This window comes from Zerene cesonia, chromosome 12 (assembly GCF_012273895.1).
Source record: "Zerene cesonia ecotype Mississippi chromosome 12, Zerene_cesonia_1.1, whole genome shotgun sequence".
Classification (NCBI taxonomy): domain Eukaryota; kingdom Metazoa; phylum Arthropoda; class Insecta; order Lepidoptera; family Pieridae; genus Zerene; species Zerene cesonia.
Genome location: NC_052113.1, coordinates 230,837 through 241,259, shown reverse-complemented (window position 1 = coordinate 241,259; position 10,423 = coordinate 230,837). Strand labels below are relative to the sequence as shown.

Genomic DNA, 10,423 nt, shown 5'->3' with positions numbered 1-10,423 from the left:
GGTAGGCGAGCGCGGCGCGCACGATGCGGCGCGCGAGCGGCGCGTGCTCGGGCGCGCCCAGGTGCGACAGCACGCTCCACATGGGGTAGGCGGCCGCCTCCAGCTCGCACGAGAACGCCGCGTAGTACGACGACGGCTCGAACTCGATGTGCCCGCCCGTCTCGCGCACGTTCACGTTCATGCCTGCGCACGCCTCATATGTTCATTTCGTGCACGATAATGGCCAATCGAAACCAAACTAAGTTATAAATAATATCATCTTCCAGAAAATTTAAAAAAAAAATCCAACCACGGCATACAAAGTTATAGATATTTCAATTTTCGAGTGGGGAGTCTTCTTTCCCTTTCTCGGAAACGAAAATAATACATATGAAGGTATATACTATATTGTACTCTGCCGTATCTCTCGTAACTCGTAAATATTAAAACGGATACAATTTTTTTTCTTGTTATTATTACAGTGATCAGATTAAAGTTTTTCACAATTTTAAATCAAACTCAATCTAGTTTGAAAATTAAATTTAAAAATATGAAAAGAATCAAATGATGAAACAGTGGACAAAAGAAAGGCGCACCTTGCAGCATGGAGAGGAACTCGAACCACATGTTGACGAGCGCGTCGTCCTGCAGGAAGAGCAGCGCCACGCTGCGGTGCGACAGCACGTTGTTGAAGTCGGAGACGAGCGGCCAGTAGCAGTGCTCCTTCATGACGCGCTTGGTGCAGTCGATGACGTAGTGGAAGTTGGTGGCCGGCTCGTGCAGCGTGTTCTGCACGAGGATCTTGCCCATCATGAGCCGCAGCGAGAGCACCATGACGTGCAGCAGGTGCAGCTGCTGCACGCAGCGCAGCGCCAGCGCCTCGTTGCTGAACAGCTGCACGGACATGTGCACCACGCGGTTGGACAGCGTGTCGGGGTCGGCCGAGCTCTCCAGCACCAGCGGGATGCGCGCGTAGTGCAGCACGAACGTGCGCGTCAGGTGCTCCTGCGCGCGCACGCACATACATAACAGATTAGCCACACGTCGCTGCACACTTTACGTATTCAAATCAATCACTAAACTGTACTTAATACACTTTCATCGGCTTCACCTGGATGTTCGTATGTAACAGACTGACTAATTTAAACTCGATTAAGACCCTCTATAAACAGACAAACCGAAAACAAACATTCTACATTTATCAATACAATAATTTCACAAATGTCTGATTAGGATCGCCAGAATTAAATAATTTCCGTACGTATGCTCTGTACCTAAGTAGAGTAAGACAATTTTCTTTTTTCTAACATAAAAAGAATATTTTTTAGTCTTTAGGACAAATTGTAATTCAGTAACATAATTTCTTCACTGCAAACCTTATCATATTTAGTAATACAAAACAAAAGGAAAGTAAACATTGATTATAAAACAATACATTATATATGTGTAAAGAAAATTATAATTTTCTTCAATTTAAGTACTGGCACACAGCGCCAGCTATAGTAGATCTAGTAGTCCTTTGTTTATATAATCTGTGAAGCATCTGTCAGAAGATTGAACTGTCAGGTGCAAATAATTAATGCCGTGAATGAATGCAACAATTTATTAAATACTAAATGTGATTTGGGAAGCGATACTGTATTAATAGCATTAAATGCCGTTTCTTTGATTACAGGTAAATACCATTTTGTTACTTAACGTTTAATCTATGTGAAACATTCTTGTAAATTGAAACAATAAACTCTTTGATTACAGAGAAACCCAATTGTGTTTTTTAATCAGCGGTGTCGCTCAAGCCAATAATATAACATTTTATATACGGATCGACCTTACCTTATAGTCCTGGTCGGGCAGCATGTTCAACAGCAAGCAGACCACATTCTGCGGGAACTCGTACTTGAACGTCCAAAATATAAACTCGTCCAGCAACGTCTTGTGCTGCAGTCGAGGCGATAGCGCTGGTAGGTGGCGATATCTACGAACATTGGATAACGTTAAACCATACAATAGCATCAATAGCCCAATAGACGATGTGGCAATGACAATAGGCCAAGTGGACATCATGAAGATCATTGCAAACTATTATTGATATTAAGTCAGTACTAATGTTAGAAAAAGCGATCAAGTGTTATAAAGGATGATTTTTTGTATTTTCTTATTTCAAACTATATCACAGAAAGAGCAAGGTTTATAAATTGAATATTATTTGATTGTCATAATTCTATATTTATCAATTGCGAAATCGAAAGCTCAAATTGCCTAATTAAACTGTATGATTTATGTTTCACACATGTTATGATTTTGAGTAAATTCGATTGCGGTAGTAGGCTCGCAGCTGGCCGAGTAGTCAGGTTTAATGACACCGCCACGCCGCCTCATGATAGATATATATATATTTTCTCATATAATTTTATTTCATTTTTGTGTGTGTTTGTGTGCGCGCGCGCGTGTGTGTGTGTGTGTGTCCGTGCGTATGTGTGTGTACGTATGCGTGTGCTCACTCGTCGGGCGGCTCGGGCGCGGGGAAGCTCTCGATGGCCTTCTCGTACATGCGGTTGGAGTCCGCCATGTAGCGCCCGTACTCCGTGTCCGGGAACGGGCCCTCCACCAGGTTGCGGTACATCTGTGTACACGAGCTACGGTCAATGATGCTATTCCATCGTTATTATATACAAGCATACATGAAATGCGTTAGTCATTTGATTTAGGTTGGTGTCATTTTGAAAAAAAAAAGGCGATTGAACATTAATAAATAGGGGAGATTATTGAGCTAAATTAATGTAACAGTAATAGAGTGAAAATACTTAATTAAACATATTGATTAAATTAGAAAAATCTAAAATCTACCAATGACATACAGCCATTGCAGCATCGTTATTTCACTTTGAATTGAACTTAAATATCTTACATATAATATGTTGTGCGTTCTCTTCTTCATAAAACTAATTCTAAATTATAGATTATATTTGATTATAGGACAACTACATATTTGGAACCGTTATAATGTATACATATTGCCCGTGTAAAATTAAAATGTAAAATTGAATAAATGTTTGAGTTTATGAGTCTATTCAACAAGAAACATAAAATAATTTATTTTGTAATATCCTTAATAGGGTACAAATGATAATTCATTTTCACTTTGCTCACATATTGTTTGCTATTTTTTATATTAGAATGACATAGTTATGATTGTGTGCAGTGCGTGTAGTGCGTGTAGGGGGCACCTGGGGGTTGATGAGCGCCTTGGTCATGGCGCCGCGCATGAGGTCACCCATGTTGTTGAACTCCATCAGCATCTGCACGTAGCCCTCGCACTCCTGCACCGCCACGCGGTAGTTGTCCGAGCTGCCGCCGTCGCTGCAACAGTTATATCATTATTTTTTTGACGTGACAACGTCTTAAATTAGGTTGCGGCTCGGAGTCACTCATGAAAAAGTGTAACGCCCGGTAACGTTACGATGAGTCACCGAACTATGATTGGTCCGCCGCGCGCGCAGCACTAGAGAATTAGGCGCATTGAATCGGCGCGTGCTTGTGTCTCTGTCTCTGTCTTTTTAGTAAACAAAATTTTTCTATAGTTAAAATTTGTGCAATTCTTATTTTCATTCAATTCCTTGTTCCTATTGTGCAATTTAATAATATTCATATCAATAAATATTCTACCGAGAAAAAGACGTTGTCACGTAAAATCTTCGCCCGTAAAACCGACTTTACAGGCAACCATTTTTTTTTTCGGTGGTTCGCCTGATGGTAAGCGATCACCACCACTCATGAATATTCACAGAGGTGCCTCTGCGTATGCGCTGTCCGCTTTTAAAGGGAAAGGGGTAAGGCAAGGATTACGACTAGAAGGAAGGAATAGACTAGAAAGGGTAAGGAAAAGGAAACGTACCTCCGGCTCTCTCCATGTACTCTCTCTCTCTATTATGACTACGATTTGTAGCATTTGTATATTTTGTAATAATGATAGTTGTGTTATAATGAACGTCAATTGAATAGTATTGGTGTGTTATTTTACTAAATTGCAGAATTAGCTTCTTGGTTTAACAATCCTTTTCTTAAAAACACCACGGTTGTAAAATATTTACGTATAAAATTCGAGCAAAACATGTCTAAGCACCTGTTTTCTCTGAAGTGCTGCAGAAGCCGTAGAATCAGCCTCGGCATCATGGCCTCCGCGACGCACATGAGCTCCGCGGGCGCGGTGCCCGGCCGCGGGCATTTGTTGCCGTGGTTACTGCAGAAACTGCAAATAGAAACGAAATCGTCAATAGACAAATCATCATTATAGTAAAAACCAGTCTCACAGATATTCGTGGAATAAACAGGTTGACCTGGTATTTTTCAAGATTTTTGACAGAATTCATTCGGAAAAATATACCTTGAAATCTTCACTTAATTTGCCTGAATTTCGAATTTTTTACACCAAAAATTCAAGCACGTCTAACCTTTGTGTGTAAACTCTAATCGTATACAAGGGTACGTCATACATGATTTGTACCTTCAACACTATTATACGAGACAACGATCTGAGTCGCAATTTTAAAAGTAAAACGAAACAATTACGATCAGCTGTTGTACACCATAAAAAAATCTATTGCTCAAATATATTCTCACAGCGTAATTGTATGTCATCATAATAAATGTGCGCGTAGGTCAGTTCACAATAACTCCTGGTAGACATCTGAACACGTGGGCTTATGGCTAACATTAATCACCCGCAGAGTTCGCTTCGCACTTGCGTAGGGACACATTTGTCACAGCGAATACGGACTGCTAAATATGGTAGAATACTAAACGGAACTACTGAACGAATTGATTGAGATGGAATATGGAATTAAAGTAACTTTTTGCCAGATATTACTTATTTATTTATTTCTTTCTTAAGGGCGACTTACAAAGCATTACGGAAGCTAGAACGTCCTTTGAAGCATAAAATGAACATAATTTAATTTCCTATTGATTTAATCTAACTAAAGCATCCAATATTTGTCACATTATAATGGAAATAACTAGTAACGAGCGAGATCTGTCCGTCAGTCTATTTCTATCGGCTATTTACAACTACAGCAACAAGAATATTCAAAATATATATTTTGACCAATACAAATTATTACATATCTAATTGTACCCACGGGTACGAGGCCGGGCCTAAACGAACACGATAAATCAAAAATAGCTTCAATTTGTTTTCACCTTTATCTTCATTCATAATAATAAAATTTGGCATTGGCAGATTGCAGTATGGCAGTATGTATGTAATCTCAATTCTGTCACATTGCCAAAAGGTGTAGTGTTGAGAGCGTAGTTATTCATTTAGACAAAGCTGGAGGCAAAGGTGAAGGTGATAGTTACGGGCCTATTGTATTTTCGCTGTCTGCGAGTGACTTGACACTGTGCTAATGTATATGGTGTATATAATAAAACTGAACTCAAAAATTGTGACGGCGAAATGAGAATTCATAAAATGATTCTAATATGTTTATATTATGTTGTATTGAATAAGAAACCAAAGTGCACATATTGAATGGGTTGCTGATTGTATTACCCTGATACTCTTGTATGAGACATACTATTAAACCAGTAGTTACTTTTGAACAGTTTATTGTTATGATATAATGATTATATCTTGAATACAAATTGATAATGGTATAAATTATGATAATTGATGATGATATGGCATTGATATTGACGCGATACGCAATGCTAACTAGGCAAAGATGGACTCTTACTGTAAACACACGATATGCGGTCGTGTAAAGCATTGACTCAGAATTTTTCGGCTTCTAAGTATCATACGAATCCTAATAAAAGAATTGGATAGCTAATTTCTCTCACGAACCCTGCCTTGATGATGCTGTGAGGTTAGCCGGAAAAGGCCAGGTAGGTTTGTTTAGTGGGTGACCGCGAATGGCCATATATTATATAGGTACCTATAACATACGTATAAAATTCTTGGATCACGCTTTATCTTGCAAATTTTGTGTACCTACAGCATAAGCCATAGTGACCAACTATACCAGATTGTACAAAATGAAATATAGGTATTATTAGAGTAGATATTTGGGTTCATAAAAATTGACAATCTCTTGCGTTTTGTAGTCTACTGGCGAAATTTTTCGGTACCGATTTTTTATTGTGATTTCTGATAATGTTCTCAGCCATTATTATCAAATAATATTCTGTAATCTACTTATTTACTTATCAATAAAGTAAGTGTTTATTACACCCATAAAAATACGAACTTGCAAAACAATATCTAATATCATCAGACATCGAGGAGAAAATGTGATATATTTAATAGAGGCTCATATCCCATGCGGCATTAAAAGATCGTTAGATAAGCTTATATCGAAGTTTCTCATACATTAAGCTCATAGCGAGATAGCCGATGACAATAACGTCCGTAACGTGTTTTACAGTGAGTGTATCTTGGCTAAAAATACACTTTTATTACCTACATCGATAATTACTGAAGATAATAATTATAAATGAATACATGGAAATTGACGCCGCTTAGGTATCATAAACATAAAAACCTAATCATAAAAACTCATATAACATATATTTTAATAGGTATACTCTAATAATAAATGCGATGGTGCTCCAACTATCATAATCAGAAGATATAATTATAAAAAGAAGAATTCATGATCTTGCTGGCATTGATGGGATAAGATAAAACTAATCCTATCCTACTATCCTACTAATATTATAAATGCGAGAGTTTGTAAGGACGCGTGTGTGTTTGTTGCTGTTTCACGCAAAAACTACTGAACTGATTGCAATGAAATTTGGTACGTAGATAGCTGGACAACTGGAATAACATATAGACAACTTTTTATTCCGATATTCCAACAAAATACGGACTTACGCGGGTATAAACCACGAGGCGCAGCTAGTTTAGCAATATTTTTAACATAAAAAGTAAGAATCGCGAACCAATGCAACAAGCTTATAACAACAGCTCTATATTTCCTATTGTGTTCCTGAGTAATGTGTAATTATTTATTTACTGCTACGATTATCTTAAGTATACTGACTTGTTCATTTAGATATCGCATCAAAATGCATGTCGCACAACTCATCCTCCAAAGTGAGATTAAGTATAAATTAAAATCCGTCTCATAAAATACAGTTTTGCATATACACCGGACACGAACCCGCTCGTAAATGCTATATTTACAATACAATCCCTACGCTAGTCTGGCGTGGGCCTCCGCCCGTTTGCCGCAGGGCTACTGTCGGGTGACGGCATCCCGCCCACGCGTTCGACTTCCACTACTGCCGTTCAGTTGTGATGATTTAACTACTTTTGTAGCGCGAGCCAAGTCCTTTGGCTAGCCATTAATACTAGCATTTTCATCGATATATACTAGAGCATTTATAAATCTTAGATCTTACAATATAACCTAATCACGCACAAACGCAAAAGAGCTTTCTAAAAACACTAAAGTATTATATAGTTTCACTATAACGTCGTAACCAGAAACGATCTCATTGAGTTAGATTAAGACAATCATGTACATTTTCTGAATGACCAAGTGTTTAAGATCCCTAATCACTCAAGTAACTTCTAAAATTGTACGAAAAGCTCACCCGTCCTCCTTCATGACCGACTTGTCGCCGCAGTCGCACGCGCCGCCCGCCTGCGACAGGAACATGTTGAAGTCGTGCGTGGAGTGGTCGCCGCGGTGGAAGCACTCGCGGCAGATGGACATGCACGGCGAGATGCCGCACGTGCGGCACCGGTACGCGACCACGCGCGGTATCCACACCAGCCCGCATTTGTCGTGCTTGTCGTAGCTGCGCACTGAAACACCGAATTACCTCTTAAGATCTGCTCCATTTTAAACAAGTACGATACATATACAATATATACATTTTAAAATAAAAAAAAAATTGATTACATGTATTTGAATAATACGTCATCATTCCTACAGTAAGTAAGTGTCCACTCGTCTAAATGGAACCTAATCACTATATTATTACATAATAAATTAATTGCATTCCATCCAAATCCATTTAGCTGAAATTTGCACGAATATATATAAAGAGAAACGGTTAGGTAGCACAGCGGTTTGTGAAATAATTTAAGCGAAATTATTTAAAAAATATATAAATCGGGCAATTGGTCAGCCTCCCTGCTATAATTCATTGTCAGCGATCTATTTAAACATTAACTAAATTATAACACTGCCATGAAATAATTTAAAACGTATCAAAATAATAAAATTGCGTAAGTAATTATAGAAACGATTAACTATACGATCTACTAAGCTGCATAAGAGCCTTCTGATGTGCGCATTTCCTGAACGATTAATCCAAGCAGTTGAATTGTGACGTTCCGCTGGTGTGTACTGAACCGAGAAATGTTTGCTTATATCTTATGATGTACCTGGTCGATACACGCTCCGTTTCATTTGAAAAAAATAAAATAAATTAATAAAAAGTTAGTTTGTTTATGTTGTAAGCACATAAATAAAACTAAACAAAAGTGAGCCCAATATGTATCATAAAAAAACAGTAGTAAACCTAACGTAAATACCATAATAATAATAATTATGTACATATTTTATCTCGAACATATTTTTTCATTAAACAAGACCCAATTTAAATAGTAATAATACACGAGGAGGCACCAATTTCCAAAAAAAAAAGAATCATAAAAATGCACCCAGTGAAAAGTTATGAGGTACTTAACAAACACAAAAAAAATACAGTCTTATTGATTTGAAGTCGGTTTAAAACACCATCCAATAGCAGTCAAATTATCTCGTCGCCAGGTAGTCGACTGTTATAGAGAAACGAATCCCACTGTTTATGTCAATGATTCACCGAGTAACTTTACTCTATTACTTTATCGCTGAAAACGTTAATAAAAACAAATACAAAAATACAAAAACATTGTTTACTCATTACAATGAGCAAAATTTCTAAACGAACCTTTTAAAGCCCTACTATATAAGTACAAGTTGTTTTTTGTTTGACTTTCACAATAACAACCTTGTATTCAATTAACACGAATACACCGATCGGCCGAAGATATCATGATGATTTCGATATGCAATACGTTAACTACTTTGTTGTTCAGGTTTGCAACATACAGACAGACATGTCGCGGTATTTCGGTAACCGGCCTGCGGCGGCGGCCGGAGCGTTGACTCGGCCAGTTTTCCGCGAGCCCGTGCGTTGACCCCCAACAGCTGATGACCACGTGCCTCCCTCCCCTACGAGGGAACACGTTCCGAGAATACACCGTGTTTTTCCCCACCGATGACTAATTGACCGCTTCTTTATAGTTGATTATCGCGTATGCACCTCCGTGTTAAGACAAAAGTTAGGACGAAACAATACGCATAAACCCCATAACAATGTATAGAACTATCTTGTGTGGGCTAAGCAAGTTAATAAAAATCCAAAATTATATAGCATAAATTGCTTATGTAGTCTTTTTATGAATACTGTTTAAACTAACCTAATTTGTATTAATTATTTATTGTTCTTTCTATCGGCCATCCACGCTTTATAAAATGAATAACGATTGTCGATTACCAATTTCACAATATTGATCGACTCCCGCACACCAGTCGAAACACACGTTAACGAACCAACAATATCAAATAAACGAGGCGTCGTGTGCACAATCATGATTAGACATAAATCCGTGTGTTTTACGAATTCGCGAGCCATACATGCTGCTATTATAATATGTGCGTTTGACAGCGCGGGTTTTCCCAACAAAGAATATTGTAGAATGACCATTGATGTCAAATATATTTAACAAAGACGCGTATCATTACACAAAAAGGTGTATGAAAGAACTATGGTTTAAACATATTGTATCAAATAACTTTAAGAATAACATAATATCAATACTTAAAATGATAAAGTCAAAATACAGAAATATATACCAGGTGTTCGCCTCGGCTACCTGTTGGAAAAATTTTTGAAATCGGTCCAGTGGTTTTTGTGTGAAAACGTTAAAAACATACAAAAACACAAAAATTTTCCTGTAATAATGTTAGCGTATTATGAGAAATTTGTTTTAAATAAATTTCAACATAAATCATTCCAATATTATGCTAAAGAACATCATCATATAAAACTCTTACACGGCCAGCGAATGCGCGAGATCGTACGAGATACGCATGCAAATGCACCTAAACAAAAAATATAGATACGTACACGTGGTCTGAGGACCTGTCTGTTTGAATTCTAAAAAAAAAGACTACAACAGCAGCAATCTGTATCTGTTTGTACAACATTGTAGATAGTGTAAAATGACAGCCACGGTTAGGCTTTTTAATAAAACTTACACTGTTACACTGCTATGAATAAACAGTAAAGTTCAACTATACTCAATCAATATACCTAGTCTTGCCATAAATATTGTAATAAAGAAAAAAGAAAATTGTTAACTGCAAATAACATTTATTAC

At 37.6% G+C, this 10,423-nt stretch overlaps 1 protein-coding gene across 1 annotated transcript in view; it reads right to left on the bottom strand.

Annotated features, from left to right (window-relative positions):
• The window catches only part of LOC119830766 (E3 ubiquitin-protein ligase Ubr3), a 47,925-nt gene that overhangs the window by 27,047 nt on the left and 10,455 nt on the right, over positions 1–10,423 (bottom strand). Inside the window, 8 exon segments of the mRNA XM_038353900.1 lie at position 1; positions 4–183; positions 576–984; positions 1,813–1,954; positions 2,481–2,602; positions 3,207–3,339; positions 4,103–4,228; positions 7,582–7,795. The exon segment at position 1 is cut by the window's left edge and continues 121 nt beyond it. Of these exon segments, the coding sequence (XP_038209828.1) occupies position 1; positions 4–183; positions 576–984; positions 1,813–1,954; positions 2,481–2,602; positions 3,207–3,339; positions 4,103–4,228; positions 7,582–7,795 (1,327 nt within the window).